At 44.4% G+C, this 22,747-nt stretch overlaps 1 protein-coding gene across 1 annotated transcript in view; it reads left to right on the top strand.

Annotated features, from left to right (window-relative positions):
* The window catches only part of LOC135072787 (1-phosphatidylinositol 4,5-bisphosphate phosphodiesterase classes I and II), a 61,779-nt gene extending 40,464 nt beyond the window's left edge, over positions 1-21,315 (top strand). Inside the window, exons 9-21 of the mRNA XM_063966823.1 lie at positions 34-194; positions 894-1,074; positions 4,313-4,470; positions 5,141-5,278; positions 6,019-6,252; positions 11,739-11,915; positions 13,351-13,524; positions 16,548-16,671; positions 17,221-17,434; positions 17,887-18,052; positions 18,699-18,836; positions 20,303-20,422; positions 21,268-21,315. Coding sequence (XP_063822893.1) covers positions 34-194; positions 894-1,074; positions 4,313-4,470; positions 5,141-5,278; positions 6,019-6,252; positions 11,739-11,915; positions 13,351-13,524; positions 16,548-16,671; positions 17,221-17,434; positions 17,887-18,052; positions 18,699-18,836; positions 20,303-20,422; positions 21,268-21,315 — 2,033 coding nt within the window. The remainder of the gene's footprint in view (positions 1-33; positions 195-893; positions 1,075-4,312; positions 4,471-5,140; positions 5,279-6,018; positions 6,253-11,738; positions 11,916-13,350; positions 13,525-16,547; positions 16,672-17,220; positions 17,435-17,886; positions 18,053-18,698; positions 18,837-20,302; positions 20,423-21,267) is intronic.
* Positions 21,316-22,747: the final 1,432 nt, after the last annotated feature.

Below are 22,747 nucleotides of genomic sequence, written 5' to 3'. Positions count from 1 at the left end.
CACGTTTGAATAAACTGTAATTCTTTTTCATAGGAGGGGAACTACCACCACCATCGCTACTCCGGAACAAGATCATTATCAAGAATAAGAAAAAACATCACCATCATCATAAAAAGGAAGATTCGATCGCGTCGGAAGAGAGCGAGCCCCAACCAGAACCGCCTCAAGGCAATGGAGAGATCTCGCATGGGACGGTAGGTGACTTTTCTTACTAATGTAGTGTAACCAACTTGATAGTTGATATAGTTTGGTCTGCGAGCACGTAGAAACTTGTCCAATGACCCCAAGCTACCCATCCTTATCGCTCGCGCCTAATTATGTTGCTGTCGCGCTCGCACACTCACTGCGGGCGCCCGTCGCACAGTCGCGACAGCAATATAATTACGCGCGAGCGATAAGGATGGGTAGCTTGGGGTGATTGGACAAGATTCTACGTGCTCACAGACCGGGCTTTAGTAATCAAAAACAGAAAACGTATATCAGTCTGATCTCTTTGTTTACCAAGAAAGCTATGATGAAATATATTTTGTGTAGATTAAAAACAATCTAGTTTAATTCATCTCATAAAACACATCTGCAGTAGCAGCCCTTGCGGTCATATTAAATCAAATATTTATTTGCTCACGAACATGTTTTACTGATCAAATCATAGCCCATTTCAATAAAAAATTCATGGGTCTGACACTGCTGCACCATTTCTCAAAAGGTCCTATGGTCCTTTTTAGTACAGCACCTACAAGTTTGAACGGAACCCTCGGTGCGCGAGTCCGACTCGCACTTGGCTAGTGTTATTCTGGACATATAAAAGACGCGAGCGATGCGAACACCTAATAAGTTCTGTTAAACAAAAGAAAGTGTAAAAACAAACTGGTAATCGTTCTTTTTATATACAGTTGGCGCGACAAGGCTCCAAGGATTCCTCGTCGTCGTCCGACTCGGACAGTTCGTCGGGGGAGGAGGAAGCGGGGGGAGGGGAAGCAGACGAACCTCGTGAGACGCACGCGGGCGCTGAGATATCCGCGCTCGTTAACTACGTGCAGCCCGTGCATTTTAGCTCCTTCGAGAGTGCCGAGAGTGAGTACCAGTGCTAAGACTAGTGCATCCCAAACTAGTCCATATTGCGAGCGTCATAAGGAACAATTGGTGAGCCAAGCGAGACGCACGCGGGCGCAGAGATATCCGCGCTCGTTAACTACGTGCAGCCCGTGCATTTTAGCTCCTTCGAGAGTGCCGAGAGTGAGTACCAGTGCTAAGACTAGTGCATCCCAAACTAGTCCATATTGCGAGCGTCACAAGAAACAACTTGGCGAGCCTCGTGAGACGCACGCGGGCGCAGAGATATCCGCGCTCGTGAACTACGTGCAGCCCGTGCACTTTAGCTCCTTCGAGAGTGCCGAGAGTGAGTACTAGTGCTAAGACTAGTGCATCCCAAAGTGGTCCATATTGCGAGGGTCATAAAGAACAACTCGGCGAGACGCGTGAGACGCACGCGGGCGCAAAGATATCCGCGCTCGTGAACTACTTGCAGCCCGTGCACTTTAGCTCCTTCGAGAGTGCCGAGAGTGAAGACTAGTGCATCCCAAACTAGTCCATATTGCGAGCGTCACAAGAAACAACTTGGCGAGCCTCGTGAGACGCACGCGGGCGCTGAGATATCCGCGCTCGTTAACTACGTGCAGCCCGTGCACTTTAGCTCCTTTGAGAGTGCTGAGAGTGAAGACTAGTGCATCCCAAACTAGTCCATATTGCGAGCGTCACAAGAAACAACTTGGCGAGCCTCGTGAGACGCACGCGGGCGCTGAGATATCCGCGCTCGTGAACTACGTGCAGCCCGTGCACTTTAGCTCCTTTGAGAGTGCTGAGAGTGAGTACCAGTGCTAAGACTAGTGCATCCCAAACTAGTCCATATTGCGAGCGTCACAAGAAACAACTTGGCGAGCCTCGTGAGACGCACGCGGGCGCTGAGATATCCGCGCTCGTTAACTACGTGCAGCCCGTGCATTTTAGCTCCTTCGAGAGTGCCGAGAGTGAGTACCAGTGCTAAGACTAGTGCATCCCAAACTAGTCCATATTGCGAGCGTCACAAGAAACAACTTGGCGAGCCTCGTGAGACGCACGCGGGCGCAGAGATATCCGCGCTCGTTAACTACGTGCAGCCCGTGCACTTTAGCTCCTTCGAGAGCGCCGAGAGTGAGTACCAGTGCTAAGACTAGTGCATCCCAAACTAGTCCATATTGCGAGCGTCATAAGGAACAATTGGTGAGCTCGCTAACTATGTGCAGCCCGTGCACTTTAGCTCCTTCGAGAGTGCCGAGAGTGAGTACCAGTGCTAAGACTAGTGCATCCCAAACTAGTCCATATTGCGAGCGTCATAAGGAACAATTGGTGAGCTCGCTAACTAAGTGCAGCCCGTGCACTTTAGCTCCTTCGAGAGTGCCGAGAGTGAGTACCAGTGCTAAGACTAGTGCATCCCAAACTAGTCCATATTGCGAGCGTCACAAGAAACAACTTGGCGAGCCTCGTGAGACACACGCGGGCGCAGAGATATCCGCGCTCGTGAACTACGTGCAGCCCGTGCACTTTAGCTCTTTCGAGAGCGCTGAGAGTAAGGGGGCGTCCATAAATTACGTGAGGCTTTTAGGGGGGGGAGGGGGTCAACGAAAACCTCACTAAATCTCACGTGGGGGAGAGGGGGGGTCTCGGAAAATATCACGTAATTTTTCCCGCAAGAAATAGAGTAAAATTGCCAGAAAACTAGGTTATTGAAGTAAAAAAAATGATTTTTTTTTATGATGATAATGACAATTTATTCCAAACCGTCTAATCAAATTAAACTAAAAATGCCTCCATCTGCATTTGTGAACACTAAAGATGCAGAATAAATGTCGAAATTAAGAAAATTCGAAATTAAAAAAAACGTCATCGGCATCGCTATTGCGTAATAAATTGGCCAAGTGCGTGTCGTCCCACGCGCAATAGGGTTTCGTAGTTGTCTGTCGTTACCACAATATATTTCAGAAGCAAGCAATTACTTCATCTAAAGTCACTTTTCATATTTTCTTCTAAGGAATTTTTACTGGTTAAGAAATTGTATAATACATGAGTCAAATGACTATTACTCTTAAACTAAGTAATGTATCTTAACCGTTATAGTTTTCCTTGAAAAAAATCATCCCCACTTTACATGCAGGGGAGCTACCCTAGAAATTTTATTTTACCGTTTTGTCGGCGTGATTAATATACATACCTTCAGTACCTTCACAAAATTACAGCTCCCCAGTGCCAATAGTTTCCAAGCGAAACCTCGGACAGACAGACAGACATATCGAAACTATAAGGGTTCCTTGTCAGGACTACGGAACCCTAAAAAATGACATTACATAAGTATGAAAATATTATGTATTCGTAGTTAAAGTAACCAGTCAAATTTGACAGATGTCAAATGACAAGTGGTTAAATAACAGAAAAAAATGTTTTTTTAACAATGTTTAACTTGACTTTTAGTACATTTTTTAACTATTAGTTTACATTTTTCATTAATATTTAACCATTAGTAGCAAAATTTAACAATTACTTATTTTAACTATGAATAAAAAACTGGTCTTAGGTTAAAGCAATTGCTTGTCTTACTAAACGACGAGAAGCTACGGAACCCTGCACTGCGCGTGGCATGACACTGGGTTACTGATTTTTTCATATAAATCTAATATAGGTACTCGAAGCATAGACATTGCAAAATAGGCATTTTATTAAATATCACGTGAGATTAGGGGGGTGGGGGAGGGGGTCAGGCAAAATCTCACCAAATCTCACCAAGGGGGGCGGGGGGGTTGAAAAATGGCCAAAATTGTCTCACGTAATTTATGGACGCCCCCTAAGTAACAATATAAAAAAAACTGTATTTAATTTCGCGTTAATTACCCCATTATGGTCTATTTTCCACCAGTACAGATAATATGTCTTTAAGCAACCAAAACAATTTCATTATTTAGATGTCTCCGCTCAGCTTTAGTGAAAACAATTGAGCAACTTCGCTCCGCATTGGTGGAAATAATCTATCTGCATTCGTACTCCGCACATCTATCCTCATCTTTGCCTTGGTAAATGTATGAACATAGTGCTGTTCATACATTCACCAAAGCAAAAATCAAGCAATTCTGAAGCGAATTTCGTCGGAACTGCCGCGGTGATAGGACCGCAATACTCGTATGATATAACAAAGCTTTATGGTGGTCACTGGGATTGCGCTGTCTTTATTGTTTATTGATGTCGGAATTTCCCTTCTTAATACATTATCTCTTTTCAATCTCAGAAAAGAATCGTTTCTACGAGATGTCGTCGTTCGACGAGAAGCAAGCAACGACGTTGCTAAAGGAGCGGCCAATCGAGTTCGTCAACTACAATAAGCATCAGCTATCGCGAGTGTACCCCGCTGGGACGAGGTTCGACTCCTCCAACTTCATGCCACAGGTAAGAATCCAACTACCATTAATCCATACTTAAAATCTACGCCAGTAGACTTCGGCAATTTTGTGAATACAGTATGGCAATAGAAGAGATTGAATTTTCCCATTATTTGAAACCTCCAGTACACAAACTGGTCTGTTTTAGGCTATGCTTTAGAGCGCTTTCACAATAGGGCGTTAGAAGCGTGACTGCAGCGCGGCAGCGGCGTTTTTATAATGTGAAGGCATGCATCCGCTGTCATATAGTATGAAATTTTCGCGACTGTCGCGCGTTTGTCGCGCTGCTAAATCGCCTTAATGTGAAAGCGCTCTTACTATCCGCAACTGTAAGCCACCATCACGGTGATAGTAGTGGGCCAGCATAATAATATGTTATTGTGTATTGGGGCAGAAAAGTTATCGAGTGGCGACCACGAGCCGGATGACGTAGTGTGGACAGGCCTCCCACTAGGTGGACCGACGATCTGATGAAGGTCGCGGGAGGTGCCTGGAAGCGGGCGGCGCAGGACTCCTTGGAAATCCTTGGGGGAGGCCTTTGTCCAGCAGGGGACGTCATTTGGCTGACACTAACGAATGAATTGTGTATTGGAGCCTTTATTTTAAAATCCTGATAAACATTTTCAGTGTGATTTGGCTTTATTAAAGTTAAAAAAGTATTTATTTTCCCTGTCCAGGTGTTCTGGAATGCAGGCTGCCAGCTGGTGGCGCTCAACTTCCAGACTTTGGACCTGGCTATGCAGCTCAACCTTGGCACTTTTGAGTACAACCGCCGTAGCGGGTACCTACTCAAGCCGGAGTTCATGCGACGGAAGGTAAGGTATAGCTTGTGTCATCTGTAAAGTGCAATCCTACTAATATTATAAATGCGAAAGTTTGTCTGGATGTTTGTTACTCTTTCACGCAAAAACTACTGAACGGATTTTGATGAAACTTTACAGTATTATTGTTTATAACCCAGATTAACATATAGGCTATAATTTATGACGATCTGTGACAAACTAAATTTCACGCGGGTGAAGCCGCGGGCAAAAGCTAGTGTACACATAAATAAACAAAACCATGTCTGATATTGTCTAAAATATTTCAAGTGAACTAACAAAGTACTGACGTTCAATGTTTTTTTTGAGCTTAATATTATTTTTGACTGATTTTTTTATACTTTTGATTTTTAAATGTCTAAATGACAAATGTAACTTTGCTTAGAACAATGTGAAATAGTTACAAAATCATTTTCTTATTAGGCAGTCGTCGTAATCGGAGGAGGAGGAGGATTATACCACAAATAATTACTCATAGTCCAATGTGATGTTGACTGTACAAATGATGTTACATTAAGGGCTGATTTTTCAATCATCAGATAACTTTTAACTAAAGAATAAGTTTGGCACATTGACAGTTTTAGTATGGGAAATATGTCAAAATGACAAGTTTATTCTTCAGATAAAAGTTATCTGACGATTGAAAAATCAGCCCTAAACTAAATGCTGTGGGATCTTATGTAGTTGTAATAAGGACAATTTTGGCACAAAACTGTACATGTAAATATTTCCAGGACCGCCGCCTAGACCCGTTCGCGGAGAGCACAGTCGACGGCATCATCGCCGGCTCCCTGTCCGTCACCGTGCTGTCCGGACAGCTGCTGACGGACAAGCGCTGTGGTACCTACGTCGAGGTCGATATGTTCGGACTACCCGCCGATACTGTCCGCAAGAAGTTCCGGACTAGAGTGGCGCCTAATAACGGGATTAACCCCGTGTATGGCGACGAGCCGTTTGTCTTCAAAAAAGTAAGATATATACATTGTTTGTAAATGTTTATCTATGACTCGCGGAGCTGTTATTCTGCGTACGGACAAGCGCTGCGGCACCTACGTCGAGGTCGACATGTTCGGACTACCCGCCGATACTGTACGCAAGAAGTTCCGGACTAGAGTCGCGCCGAATAATGGAATCAATCCAGTTTATGGCGACGAGCCGTTTGTCTTCAAGAAGGTAAGATATTAGCATTGTCTGCAGATGTTTATCTATGACTCACGAAGCTGTTATGTTGCTCACGGACAAACGCTGCGGCACCTACGTCGAGGTCGACATGTTCGGACTACCCGCCGATACTGTGCGAAAGAAGTTCCGGACTAGAGTCGCGCCGAATAATGGAATCAATCCAGTTTATGGCGACGAGCCGTTTGTCTTCAAGAAGGTAAGATGTTAGCATTGTATGCAGATGTTTATCAATGACTCGCGAAGCTGTTATGCTTCTTAGGGGCAAGCGCTGCGGCACCTACGTCGAGGTCGACATGTTCGGACTACCCGCCGATACTGTGCGCAAGAAGTTCCGGACTAGAGTCGCGCCGAATAATGGAATCAATCCAGTTTATGGCGACGAGCCGTTTGTCTTCAAGAAGGTAAGACACATACATTGTTTGTAGATGCTTATCTATGACTCGCGGAGCTGTTATTCTGCGTACGGACAAGCGCTGCGGCACCTACGTCGAGGTCGATATGTTTGGACTACCCGCCGATACTGTCCGCAAGAAGTTCCGCACTCGAGTGGCGCCTAATAACGGAATTAACCCCGTGTATGGCGACGAGCCGTTTGTCTTCAAGAAGGTAAGACACATACATTGTTTGTAGATGTTTATATATGACTCGCGGAGCTGTTATTCTGCGTACGGACAAGCGCTGCGGCACCTACGTCGAGGTCGACATGTTCGGACTACCCGCCGATACTGTCCGCAAGAAGTTCCGGACTAGAGTCGCGCCGAATAATGGAATCAATCCAGTCTATGGCGACGAGCCATTTGTCTTCAAGAAGGTAAGACACATACATTGTTTGTAGATGTTTATCTATGACTCGCGGAGCTGTTATGCTGCTCACGGACAAACTCTGCGGCACCTACGTCGAGGTCGACATGTTCGGACTACCCGCCGATACTGTGCGCAAGAAGTTCCGGACTAGAGTCGCGCCGAATAATGGAATCAATCCAGTTTATGGCGACGAACCGTTTGTCTTCAAGAAGGTAAGATGTTAGCATTGTCTGCAGATGTTTATCTATGACTCGCGGAGCTGTTATGCTGCTTGGGGGCAAGCGCTGCGGCACCTACGTCGAGGTCGACATGTTCGGACTACCCGCCGATACTGTGCGCAAGAAGTTCCGGACTAGAGTCGCGCCGAATAATGGAATCAATCCAGTTTATGGCGACGAGCCGTTTGTCTTCAAGAAGGTAAGATGTTAGCAATATCTGTAGAGTATTTAAGAGACATGGAGCCGACATACTGGTCACTGAGGTCGCGACAAATAATGGAATCAATCCAATTTAAGGCGACGAACCGTTTGTCTTCAAGAGGGTAAAGGTCTCTTCTGCAGACGCGGAGCTGTCAGCTTGACTCTCATGTTTCATGTCATGGCTCCCGGACAACCTTCGTCGAGGTCGATATGTTTGGAGTGTTTGGACTTCATGATGATATCGTCTTATTATGTGTTTACATCTTGTTGTGTTTACATCTTGGTGTTTCTTTGCGAGATCGAATCAGAAATGAGGAGATCCGTAAACGAACCAAAGTCGCTGACATAGCCCGACGGATTAGCAAGCTGAAGTGGCAATGGGCAGGGCACATAGTACACAGAACTGACGGCCGATGGGGCAAAAGGTTCTGGAATGGAGGCCGCGCACCCGAAAACGCAACGTGGGACGTCCACCTACAAGGTGGACCGACGACATCGTAAAGGTAGCAGGGAAGCGCTGGACGCAGGCCGCTACCAATCGATCAACATGGAAAGCATTGGGGGAGGCCTATGTTCAGCAGTGGACGTCCTATGGCTGAAATGATGATGATGATGATCTTGTTGTGTTTTTTCTAATACATAATGCACCTTAAGTATTTTTAGATCATCTGACCAAATAGTCTTAAAGTCTCAACGGACATTTGACTGTGAATGCCGAAGTCACTCAGCCCACTTGCTGATCGCATTAGCGAGTAGGTATTCACCTCGGTATCCTTCCGTTTGGCCAAATTACTTTTCGCCAAATTTCACTTCGCAAACAACTTATCGCCAAAGTTTCATTTCCCAAATGAACTTTTAGCAACTGTACTTTTCGCAACTAATTCATTTGGTCAAATTATCATTTGGCAAAATTTTACTTGGCAAATGTTTTATTTTGCCAAATATTATATCCCAAATAATTTGTTTGGTCAAATTGACACTTCACATACTTACCCACCGTTACCCACAAATCAAAGCATAAGGCAGATGATCATGGTTTTCACAAGAATTTTATGTAAAACAAAGAGATTGCAGAAAATAGTATAGTTGCAGAAAGTAGGTATCGCAGAAAATAGTAGGTTAGGTTAGAACAGTGACCCTTAACGAATCACCTCTATTGTTTAATTAATCATTTGGAAATTTCGATAAAAAGAATGAAATATGAAAATTAATTTAGAACAAATTTTATATTATCTACCCACTAAACAAAATAATAACCACAAGCTAATTTGTAGTCCATTCTATGCGACAATCAAATTATTTTGTAAATAGTTCATCGTGAAATATTTTTGCCAAATGAAACATTTGGCAAAACATACTTTGCCAAACAATAATTTGCTAAACAATAATATGCCAAAAACGACATTTGCGAATTAAAAGTTTGCAATAAGTTGTTTTGCCAAATGAGAATTTTCCAAATGAAAATTTGCGAAACGTTGTTTGCGATGTGATAATTTGGGGAACGTTTTTTGGCCAAACATTAGTAATTCAGTTACCTCATGTGATCGGTTGAATGATCATTCGCAGGTGGCCAACTATTTTTACGTTCAATTGTTCTTGCGTTAAAACCCAAGGCTGTCGGAACAGTAAACTCTTTATTTGAAATCAAACTGTCTCCTGTCGATGGAGATTGATGGGTATTACACCACCTTTGTCGGCGCTCGGGCAGACTCAATCGGCGCGTTTATTGTTCTTGGATCGTGATATTTTCCGAGTGGATTCTTTTCATATGTGGTTTAAATTGCCTTTGCTCGCTTTAGCATGAATAAAAATAAAAATGTGGCAATACGAAGTCATGTAGACAAAGGCAAAATTAAAATGTGAAGTTTTCTCAGGGACACAGTATTTATTTACGATCTTATTCATCTATTTAATACATTCACCTATTTTTCAGTTGGCCGTGTGGTGACGGCAGAGTAGAATACATTTGTCACCAACCCCTACTCTTCCCGCGGGTGTCGTAAGAGGCGACTTAGGGACTACACATCAAACAGAGAACGGGCAGCAGCGCTCTCTGACAAACATAAATCTTTTAAACTGCGATCTCCAACCCGCCTGCCAAGCGTGGGGATTATGGCAAAACCCTCTACTATAGTGGAGGAGGCTCATAGTCCAGCAGTGGACTGTAAAGGGCTGTTGATGATGATGATGATTTTTCAGTTGCGCTAGTTTCTTTAAAAAGTTACATGTTTTCGATAATGATTCTTTCATGATCGAGTACTCATGTAGTTTGTATGTAACCATAAAATTTGATTAGGGTGATTGTTACTCCAACCGAATGTTATTATACAAATAAACCTTGAACCAGTTTCGGCTATCACTTAGTTAGACCAACCTGACGGAAGCGCGGTAATGGTAAAAAAATAAACAGGATGCCGTCGATTCGCCGCACATAATATGCGTTTTCGTAAAAGTTCTGGTCCTATAAGTCACGTTTTATTGTTTATAATAATAATAATAAATAGTATTTATTTTCTCATCACAAACATTACAATGACACAAGTTTTTAAGCACATTACAATACAATTCAAAAACAAAGTTGTTTGTGTGAGACTGATGCCTGTGATAGGTATTTGCATACCTGTAGTACAGGTCATCAGGCTCCCACAACCCCAGATATTGGCACAATTTATAATTAATTAGAGAACCGATATTATATTATATTATTGACTCAGACATGGTAGTGATGTATGGCAAGGATTACAAGGGCAGCGTATTAACTATTAATTAGACTAATTAATAATAGAATAATGAAACATCACATGGTTTAACTGTGCCTGTATTCGATTTCGGGTGTGAAAATATTTTCGATTTTATCTTGATAATGAGTTTGGTACTCATAAAATATGTACAGTCGCGGAATGAAAAGGTTCGTCACCTTAGTGTCGGTTTTCGCTTGCACCAAAGAGTCAAACCTGCCAACATAACAGTGCAAGAAACAGTGCTGCTAACATTTAAATAAATATGACGTTTGCTGACGAATAAGGTTTTGCTTGTATAATTTTCTATCACATCAGTGCAATGCAATGATGACATTGACCAATTGACAATAGTTTTTTTTATTTAATAGACATATAATGGCAGGTTGAACCAACAAGAAGGTTTTAGTTTATCAATCATAATAATCTTCTTGACAAGATAAATCGTCAAACAACTTTGATCTGAATAATTTTGAACTTTACTGACGAACAGTTAAAGATTATTTTCTCTAATTTGAGATTATTCTGTAACATAGTTTCAAAAGGTAATATGTGCTCGCGATTCGTTGAAGGAATCAATTTGAAAACTGACGAACCTTTTCATTCCGTGACTGTACTTCGTGCAGAAAGTTTTCTTCGCATAGGTATTTAAAAATGTCAATTCAATGTCGTCAACAATATGGTGTCTTAGATATGAGCACCGTTTCGATTACATAGTCAGTGATCCGTACTGGAAGACGTAGCGTGGGCAGGCCTCCTACTAGGTGGACCGACGATCTGGTAAAGGTCGCGGGAAGAGCCTGGATGCGGGCAGCGCAGGACCGTTCATTGTGGAAAACCTTGGGGGAGGCCTTTGTCCAGCAGTGGACGTCATTTGGCTGAAATGAACGATCCGTACTGTGACGATGCGATAGGCCTGATACTACAAGAAGCAACTGTGTCGCCATCTGCTGACCACACTGTATTTTATCTTCTTTAAATAGCGAATATTTTTTTCAATGGGTGATGAATACGCGCGCGCACGTCACACACTACGGCGGGTTTTATATTCGCGCTGACCGCACGCTGATCGTCGGCGCTGACAGATCAATATGTATGTAATTGAAGGGAACGTTCCTGAGTGACGCTGATCGCTCGGCGCCGACGCTTCATACATTTCGTCTGTCAGCGCTGACGGTCAGCGTGCGTCGGCGTGACTCTAAAACCAGCCTACTCGCTCGTGAATCCCTTGTGGATCAAATCTGTGTTTTGTTTTCGATGCCTACTCGGGGAGATTAATGGTGCTAATGCTCTTATGGTGGTTCTTCCCAGGTGGTGCTCCCGGAGCTGGCGATGCTGCGGATCGCGGCTCACGAGGAGAGCGGGCGGCTGGTGGGGCACCGCGTGCTGCCCGTGGTGGGGCTGTGCCCCGGATACCGCCACGTCAACCTGCGGACAGAGCTGGGTCTACCGCTGCCAGCCAGCCTGCTGCTGCTGGTGGTTGTCAAGGTGAGAGAGAGCGGCAGAGAGATGCTACACGAGCGTTGACGTTGCGTTGCGTCTACGCTAGCGACGCAACGTAACGTCAACGCCCGTGTGGCAACTGGCATCTCTTACGGCCGCTGCAGCTGGCAGCTGGTGGGAAGATAATCATAGTCTTTGCTAAAACACGCCGCGTTAGGTGGTGACTGGTGGTCGTTAAGATACGTGGTACCTGTTATGTATACCATAATGTTACAGTGATACTTAACGACATAATATAGTACTGACCTGTATACACACTGGACTGGCTGCTGTCATAATATTTTTGTGCTTGAGTTTCGCCATTTTGGCGCTGTAGGCCATACTGTGGGCATATAAGATTGTCCATGGAACTAAAATTAGACACACAAAATGAGACAGCCTGTCCAGTGTTTATTAGAGGTCAGTGGGATATAGTCTCTGCTTAAGATCTCCACGTCAACCTGTGCACCGAGCTCGGTTTGCTCTGCTTGTCGTCGTCAAAGTACGCGCTTACCACCTTGACGACAAGTAACGTTGTATTTGGCAGTAGACTTACTACGTTGTAGTTGGCTGTAGGCTAGTGGGAAGATGTAGTCTTTGTGCCCCGGCTACCGTCACGTCAACCTGCGCACCGAGCTGGGTCTACCGCTGCCGGCCAGCTTGCTGCTGCTGGTGGTTGTCAAGGTGAGAGAGAGCAGGAGAGAGGTAGAGAAATGCTACACGCGCAACGTCAACATCCATGTGGCAACTGGCATCTCTCTTAGGCCCGCCATACACGGACAGCTCGAGCAGTTAGTGATCAACATACACGGACCGCTCTTGCAGTCAAGAGTCAATAGCTTGAAGCTGCCAGTGATAACTGCTCGAGCAGTTGTTATTAACTGCTCAACAAATCACAAGCGCGCGCGCCGTGGAATGAAGAAAGTGGGTGGAGGTAACTGCGCGAGAGCTGTCGACAGCTCGAGCAGTCAGTGTATGGCTGGCGACTGCTTGACCGCACGATGAAAATTCACCGTGCTGTCGACCGCCCGAATCAGTTGCAACTGCTCGAGCGGTTCGTGTATGTGCGTCCATAGAACTCTGCAGTTCACTGTGCAGTCGCAGCTTGAAGCTGTCGACCCTGAATGAAGCTTCAAGCGGTCCGTGTATTGCCGGCCTTACTGGCACTGGAGCCGTCAGTTGGCTGGTAAGAATATGTAGTCTCTGATCAATAACGCCACGTCAACCTGCGCGCCGAGCTGGATCTACCGCTGCTCGCTAGCTTGCTGCTACTAGTGGTAGTCAAGGTACGTAGTTACTGCTTCTGCAGCCGAAGTTGACTAATGGAAAGACGAATCTGCTCATAAACTCTTCAATCTCTGCTATCGATTTTATTCCGAATGCACTACAATTTCGTGCCCGATTTATTTTTCTAGCATATTAATATTTTTTCTTCCTGCAGGACTACGTTCCCGACCGGCTTTCTGAGTTGGCGGAAGCGTTGGCCAACCCCATCAAGTACCAGAGCGAGTTGGACAAACGCGAGCACCAACTGGCCGTGCTCACTGAAGGCACCGACGCGCCGCCGCCCGCGCAGCCGCCGCGGCCTGAGGCTCCGCACATTGTGACGCACCCTGTGAGTCACGATTGTACACCCTACTGTAGTAGACATAAGACTCATTATTGTAGCGCAGCCGCCGCGACCTGAGCGCCTGCATATTGTAGCACCCCGTGAGTGACGACTGTACACTCTACTGTAGTAAATAGAAGGTTCATTATTGTAGCACCGGCTGACTTGTTCGCCGAGGGCACTAACGCGCCGCCGACCGATTGTACACTCTCCTGCAGTAGACAGAAGGCTCATTATTGTAGCACCAGCTGGCCGTGCTCACTGAAGGCACCGACGCGCCGCCGCCCGCGCAGCCGCCGCGGCTCGAGGCTCCGCAAATCGTGACGCACCCTGTGAGTGACGATTGTACACCCTACTGTAGTAGACATAAGACTCATTATTGTAGCACCACCTGGCCGTGCTCACTGAAGGCTCTGACAGGCCGCGACCCGCGCAGCCGCCGCGGCCCGAGGCTCCGCACATTGTGACGCACCCTGTGAGTGACAACTTTACACCCTACTCTAATAAACAGAAGGCTCATTATTGTAGCGCAGCCGCCGCGACCTGAGCGCCTGCATATTGTAGCACCCCGTGAGTGACGACTGTACACTCTACTGTAGTAGATAGAAGGTACATTATTGTAGCACCGGCAGACTTATTCGCCGAGGGCACTAACGCGCCGCCTCCCGATTGTGCACCCTCCTGCAGTAGACAAGGCTCATTACTGTAGCACCAACTTGCCGTGCTAACTGAAGGCACTGACGCGCCGCCGCCCGAGGCTCCGCACATTGTGACGCACCCTGTGAGTGACGACTGTACACCTTACTGCAGTGGACAGAAGGTTTAATATTGTAACACCACTCTGCCGCCACGTGCCCAATGTGTGAGGTGACGACTGCACTCTACTGTAGTAGACATAAGGGTCATTATTGTAGCACCAGCTGGCCGTGCTCACTGAAGGCACCGATGCGCCGCCGCCCGCGCAGCCGCCGCGGCCCGAGGCTCCGCACATTGTGACGCATCCTGTGAGTTACGATTGTACACCTTACTGCAGTGTACAGAAGGTTTAATATTGTAGCACCACTCTGCCGCCACGTGCCCAATGTGTGAGGTGACGACTGCACTCTACTATAGTAGACATAAGGCTCATTATTATAGCACCAGTTAGTCTGCTTACCAAGGGCATTGACGCGCCGCCGCCCGCGCAGCCGCCGCGGCTCGAGGCTCCGCAAATCGTGACGCACCCTGTGAGTGACGATTGTACACCCTACTGTAGTAGACATAAGACTCATTATTGTAGCACCAACTGGCCGTGCTCACTGAAGGCACCGACGCGCCGCCGCCCACGCAGCCGCCGCGGCCCGAGGCTCCGCACATTGTGACGCATCCTGTGAGTTACGATTGTACACCTTACTGCAGTGTACAGAAGGTTTAATATTGTAGCACCACTCTACCGCCACGTGCCCAATGTGTGAGGTGACGACTGCACTCTACTGTAGTAGACATAAGGTTTATTATTGTAGCACCAGCTGGCCGTGCTCACTGAAGGCACCGACGCGCCGCCGCCCGAGGCTCCGCACATTGTGACGCACCCTGTGAGTGACGATTGTACACCTTACTGCAGTAGACATAAGGCTCATTATTATAGCAACAGTTAGTCGGTTTACCGAGGGCATTGACGCGGCGCCGGCCGCGCAGTCGCCGCGGCCCGAGGCTCCGCACATTGTAACGCACCCTGTGAGTTACGATTGTACACCTTACCGCAGTAGACAGAAGGCTCATTATTGTAGCACCAGTTAGTCTGCTTACCTAGGGCAAAGACGCGTAGCCGCCCGCGCAGCCGCCGCGGCCCGAGGCTCCGCACATTGTGACGCACCCTGTGAGTGACAACTTTACACCCTACTCAAGTAAACAGAAGCATTATCATTATTGTAGCGCCACCGCCTGCGCAGCCGCCGCGACCTGACCGCCTGCATATTGTAGCACCCCGTGAGTGACGACTGTACACTCTACTGTAGTAGATAGAAGGTTCATTATTGTAGCACCGGCAGACTTATTCGCCGAGGGCACTAACGCGCCGCCTCCCGATTGTGCACCCTCCTGCAGTAGACAAGGCTCATTACTGCAGCACCAACTTGCCGTGCTAACTGAAGGCACTGACGCGCCGCCGCCCGAGGCTCCGCACATTGTGACGCATCCTGTGAGTTACGATTGTACACCTTACTGCAGTGTACAGAAGGTTTAATATTGTAGCACCACTCTACCGCCACGTGCCCAATGTGTGAGGTGACGACTGCACTCTACTGTAGTAGACATAAGGTTTATTATTGTAGCACCAGCTGGCCGTGCTCACTGAAGGCACCGACGCGCCGCCGCCCGAGGCTCCGCACATTGTGACGCACCCTGTGAGTGACGACTGTACACCTTACTGCAGTGGACAGAAGGTTTAATATTGTAGCACCACTCTACCGCCACGTGCCCAATGTGTGAGGTGACGACTGCACTCTACTGTAGTAGACATAAGGTTTATTATTGTAGCACCAGCTGGCCGTGCTCACTGAAGGCACCGACGCGCGGCCGCCCGAGGCTCCGCACATTGTGACACACCCTGTGAGTGATGATTGCATACCTACCCTATTGCAGTAGACATAAGACTCATTATTGTAGCACCGGCTGGCTTGTTCGCCGAGGGCACTAACGCGACGCCGCCCGCGCAACCGCCGCGTCCAGAAGCTCCGCCACAGAGCATGGATTTGTGATGGAATCCATGCTCCGTGGACTCCGCACACTGTGGCGCACCCTGTGAATGACGATTTTACACCCTCCTGCAGTAGACATAAGACTCATTATTGCAGCACCAGCCGGCTTGCTTACCGAAGACAGATTCGCAACCGCTGCACCCATCGTGGCGTACCCCGGTCGTGATGAGTGTACACCCTTACTGCAGTAGACAGAAGGCTCATTCTTGTAGTACCAGCTGGCTTGCTCACCGAGCTAGATTAGTGATGTTTGAGTTGAGTTTGGAATCATTTGTCAATTATTTTTGTCAGATCAAACAAGAGAGTACGACGGATGGCAGTCCAAGCAAGTCGTCTCTCATCATGGCGGAGACCAAGAAGCTGATCGAATGCGAGGCGCTCGCGTCCGTGCCGCCTGCAGACAAGGAAGCACAAGGTATTGAACTTTCCTTGATTAAAGATTGATTAAATGATGATGATCGCTGTCCGCTTTGCATGAAATGCCCCTAAAAGAAAATAATGTACATATGTAGGTATTTTTTTTACTTTTGCACTCAACCTGGGTAATATGTACTTAACCTGGGTAATATGCGCGTCCCGACTAGAATTTAAAATATCTGAGATCAGGAAAGTTGTAAGGTTTTAGTTCCAACCACTGATGCTTATTTATAGACGGGTCCTATTAAATCCGAATGATGTTTATTAATATACTTATAGCCACGATAGCCGAACGGTGAACGGGACGGAGTGGCCGACTCGAGATCCGAGGAACGCGGGTTCGAATCCCACCGCCGCTCGACTATTGTGGTGAGCCTACTCGTAACACAAGCTTATTTAGCTTAACACGAGGTGGTAATGGGACTATTAGTAATTTGGGCAATACAAATTGCTAATAATCTTTAAAAAAATATTAAAAATAATATTAGACGTAATAAATTGCTTAGAAAAAAATTAATAATCCTATATCAACTTTGTTCTTTCCCAGACCAATCAGATAACAAATCCAACGGCGGCTCAGACGAGTCGCTAGCTGAAACGCTCGAAGCGCTTCTTTCAAGCGAATTAGTCCGAAAGAAGCGCGCGGAACTCTCACGCAAGCTAGACGCGCTACGGCGGAAGCAAGACAAGGAAAAACGGCCAGTCTCAGCTAAATTCTACGTCAGCAACAAACTAGTCAAGAAGCTCTCTTCTAAGAATATGTAAGTTGATTCTCAAGTCACCACTCAAACGTCCTCACGACGATAACGAAAGAGAGTAAGCGCACTCGAAAGTTTAGGATTTCTTCTTTTTTCTTTCAGAAAGTTTCTCCTGTCCAGTGATAGGTAATACTTGGTGCCTTATTTTTTCGTTCTTAATACATAACTTCTACAGGTGTGGCGTGTTGTACGACTAACGACTGTGTAACTTTAACCAGACTTAATTGTTTTGCAATTTGACAGCGTGTGACTAGGCATGTTTTTTGTTAGCATTCCATAGGACTTCGACATTACTGAAATTGTGGACTTACCATCTGTTTTTTGTCTATAACTATAGCACGGAGGCCAAGTGCCATTTGTAAAGCATTTTAACAGCGTGTGACTAGGCATGTTATTTTCGTTTCACAGGATTTAGAACCTTAAGTATTGGACTTACCGTCTGTTTTGTTACACAGCTATAGTAGCACAGAAGCCAGTACGAGCGAGGAGCCGACCGGCGCTGGGACCGTGACGGAAGGTAGCGTAGAGCGCGAGTTACGCTTGCGTTACCACCATACCATCTTCGCCGCGCTGGAGAAGCAGCTACGGTCCGACCAGCATCACCAGATGAAGGCGCTTACGGTCAGTGACCTTACACAACACACGCTACATCATTAGCAACACACGCTACATCATCAGTAACACACGCTACAACACCAGTAACATACGCTACAACACCAGTGACATACGCTACAACACCAGTGACACACGCTATATCACCAGTGACACACGCTACAACACCAGTGATATACGCTACAACACCAGTGACATACGCTACATCACCAGTGACACACGCTACATCACTAGAAAGTTATCTACATCATAAATAACACGCGATGCATCTTTAGGGAGACACGCTATATCACTACTTAGTGTGAGTTTACATCAACGTCGTCATTAGCGAGCGCGTTAAAAAAATGTATGAAAATTTTAGTTCTTGAAAGTTTCTGCCAGGGGCACTGTACAATCCGTCATACATTTAATGACACTTTTTTACGCAGTCACTATTGAAGACGTTTGATGTAAACTCGCACTAAGCCCACAGTAACACACGCTACATTATCATAAATAGACGCCATATAAACAGCAAGACGCACGCTGTATCAGCGGCCCACTTTAATATACCACCACTACTCTACCCAACGACACTCAAAAATATTAAGAATACAACTTTTTCTTTATTGTTTTCTTGCGTTTATAATAATTAAATCTTTGATTAATGTTTTAGGATCTACTGGAAGTTGAAAAGAAGGAAATTTTGAACCGACTAGCAAATTCACGGAAGGAGGATGTCAAAGCGTTAGCGAAAAAGACCAATAGAGACAAGGATGAAATATTAAGGATAAAGAGAGAAATACATTCTCAGGTAAGGTGATAGGTTTTTACCCTGTAAATCAGAAATTATAGTACAGGTCATTTGCAACCAATGTCGTGTTATGTATATGCCTAGGCAATAGTCAACTATTTATGAGCTAGGGTAAACCGACAGTCATTGGACGCTGCCAGTCATTGTACAAAACAACTATTTGAATTTTCTTAAAATGAATATTCCTTCAAAAAAACGCCCTGTTATCTCCATCAGTCGGAATCTCTCAGTTGTTGAAATAGAAATGCTATTTTTAATTCAGTTAATAACTGTCCAATAACTTTCTTAAGTGTCCAATGACTGGCAGTTTACCCTATTTTGATTGAAAAAAAAAAAAAACTTAAGAAGATAGCTTTGGGTTTAAATGAAACAAAATACTATCGGTTTATTTCCAACTTTTAATGGTTTTGTATTTGTTAAATTCTAATTAATTTATTAACACAAAAAAGGTACATTTAATTGTGTCATTTAGACGCTGTGATCCAGACAATCAGAAATGCTTGTCTTGCTTTGAAACACTTAATTTTATCCCAAAAAAACTGTAGTCAATTTAGGTTGTCATATTATTTAAAAATATCTAAAAGTAAGATATAAAAAGAGGTATATTAATCTGGCATAACGTATGATAAGACAATGACAAAGATATTTACAATGCGGTCAGGTAGACATACAGCAATACCAAAGATGCTTGATTTCCAGACTTAGTCACCCCATTTCATTACAAACATCCCTATATGATGTACGACATTATAATAACTCTGTATGCTAATATCCAAATGTCGATTTTTCTGGTTGGGGAAAGCCTGGTGTTCGCTTTTAGCATCACCTAACGGCGATTTAGCCACACATTCCTCACCACATTCTTAAAAACTCTAATGGTGCGTTCACACTGGGCGAACGGGCTCGCGCGGCAAACTTGACATCCTGCTCACCCTGCTCTTGAGTGAGCAGGATGTCGAGTTTGCCGAGTTTGCTAAGGCTAAGAAGCGATTCTAGCTAAACAGCAACGCGCGATTCCGATACCGCGTCCGAACTCACGAAGACGAGAAATTGCGATGCTGCATCGATACAGTCGCAAAATCACTGATGATAAAAGTAGCATGTTTACTGTTGGCCCTTAGCCTCTTGCGACATCTACGGGAATAGTTGGGCTAGTAAAATGACATGACAAATACACCTAAAATAGTAAGACACGGGTCTTAACGCGACGTTTGTTAATGAGTTACATTATGTACTCACGGCTTGACGTTTCGGCTGCGATGCTGCAGCCGTGGTCACAAGCAGACTGGCGGTTCGCGGCGTCGTCCGTTCGGGCGGGCTTGAAGATTTTCAACTACCCTCATATTGTCATAATGTAACTCATTAATAAACGTCGCGTCAAGACCCGTGTCTTACTATTTTAGTTGAAATGGAACGCGAAAGTTTAAAATCTTATTTCACAAATACACGATTCGTTCGCGTTTCAGTCGGTGGAGCGCGGCGTGGCCGAATGCTCGCGGCTGGAGCAGGCGTACGCGCGCCGCCGCGAGCAGCTGGCGCGCACGCACGAGCGCCTCCGCGCGCTGCTGCAGCGCCACCGCGACCAGGTATAACACTTTCTATTTATTATTATTATTATATTGTTTCTTAATTTATTTTCTCTCCTAAGTGGCAAATTTTAGGAGCACGGACCGAAGCCAAATGCATCCCAATTACTTTAAATTAATTAATTAGTTATTATTATTATCTCTTTATTCATTTTCCTTCTTATTTTTAATATTTTTTTTACAATGTAAATTATAAAAAAAAAACTATTATTATTATTATTATTGGTTTTTGTATTGATATTACTCTTCATTTGCGCCAGCTCGACCAGGTTTGATCTATTGTGGCAGCCCTTGTCTTTAGAGTTCACAGCTTAGTCCCGTTGAGTCTATAAATTTCCAAATTCTTTGGAGCATGATATCTGCTATCTCATCCGGGTGCATGATGTGTCGCCCGAGATGGATACTTCTTTTGCTCATAAGCGGGCCGCATGAGCAAAGAACATGCATGGCCGTTTCTTCTTCTGTATGGCAGAATCTGCACAGAGTTTCTTCGGTCATGTTCAACACTTTCTATTTACACTTTGACAGCAGGGATGTTATGGATATCCGTAACCGTTACAAAACTATCGGATATCCGAAAAAAAAACATCCGTAACCGAAACCGATTCAAAAGTTTCGGATAAAGGCGGAGTCCTAATCTTATTTTTGATGCGAAAGTTTTTACGGTGAAGTGTCAAAGCTTGACGTCCAGAGACATCAGGAATGACCACAGAGATGTGGAAACCAAACAGTTTTCAACCTGCAAACAAAACTATTTGGGAATTGAAATAAAAATGAAGTTATGCGTACATCTGTTTAACCAGATGGTGAAAACGGGCATTACATTCTGAGGTACTCATTCACAGGAGCTGGTGGAGCTAGAGCGCGTGTGTGGCGGCGCGCCCGAGGGCTAGGCGCGTGCGCACGGCCGCTGGAAACTGTGATATTATCGCCTAAGGTGAGAGCGAAGCGATAGCTGGTTCACACGCCATGTCTGTGAACAGGCGCTGCCTTCGGGGACTGGTCAAGGAAAGACATACCTGTCATAAAATATACAGGGTGGAATTTTGTAATTCCACCTGGAGGGAAAGTACTCTTAATACTGTAGATAGAAAATTTTACTGAAAGAACATTCCTTTATTTTTAAAAGAAAGAGAACTGCGTTCAAAGATTTTCGAATTCTTTTCCAAAATCCATTACCATACCATATAATTTTCTGTACATAATAAAAATAATTTAAGATTTCAAGGTTTTCCTTTCATTTGATTTATCAAGTTTGTTAGAGATATTTCATCCTTATACAGTGTGAGTCACGTTAAAGTGTACATATGAAAATAGATAAAACTAGACCTATTTTTATCGACAAAAAAGAGGTCAACATTTTTTTGAGATTTTTTATTTATTTTTTATAGATTTTTTTTTCTTCCAACTACTTATTGTAAAGAAAACGTAATAACTTTTAAACTAAGCGGTATATCCTGATAAAATAAAAACAGTAATAATGCTAAATAACAGGCAATACTGAAAAAATACATAAAATACCCAGAAAATGCCAACAAATAATAAAAAATGAGACTTTTTGAAAAAAATCTGCTTAAAAATTCGTATTTTTTTGGTTATTTGATAAATTTCTTAAAAAAATGCCCCTATAACAGGTGGTTTTTATTACTTTGTATTATTCTCTATCGTATTATCTTTGTAAAACCAAAAATCGCATGTCTCTATCCCTATCACAACATTTGCTATGATCGTTTGAACAAAGGCCTGCCACAACATTATTCTCCGCTACAGGTAGAGAAAATTTTAATTTTAACTAAAATGCTTATTTTACTTCGAAATCTTTTGTTTTTATTTGAAATTAACTTGTTTTTATCAAAATTACAAATCTAGAGCCATTTTCAGTTTCGTTGTTAACGAAGCGTTGAATGGCGCGCCCGGAGAGGCTTAGTTCAAACAATCATTGCAAACGTTGTGATAGGGATAGAGACATGCGATTTTTGGTTTTACGAAGGTATTACGATAGAGAATAATACAAAGTAATAAAAACCACCGGTTATAGGGGCATTTTTTGGAGAAATTTATCAAATAACCAAAAAATCACGAATTTTTAAGCAGATTTTTTTCAAAAAGTATCATTTTTTATTATTTGTTGGCCTTTTTTGTGTATTTTATGTATTTTTTTAGTATCGCCTGTTATTTAACATTATTACTGCTTTTATTTTATTAGGATATACCGCTTAGTTTAAAAGTTATTACGTTTTCTTTACAATAAGTAATTGGAAGAAAAAAAATTCGATAATTTTTTTTTAAAAAATCTCAAAAAAATTTTGACCTCTTTTTTGTCGA

Source organism: Ostrinia nubilalis, chromosome 6 (assembly GCF_963855985.1).
Source record: "Ostrinia nubilalis chromosome 6, ilOstNubi1.1, whole genome shotgun sequence".
Taxonomy (NCBI): Eukaryota; Metazoa; Arthropoda; class Insecta; order Lepidoptera; family Crambidae; genus Ostrinia; species Ostrinia nubilalis.
Note: the sequence above shows the minus strand (reverse complement) of the source record. Positions and strands in the feature narration are given on the sequence as shown.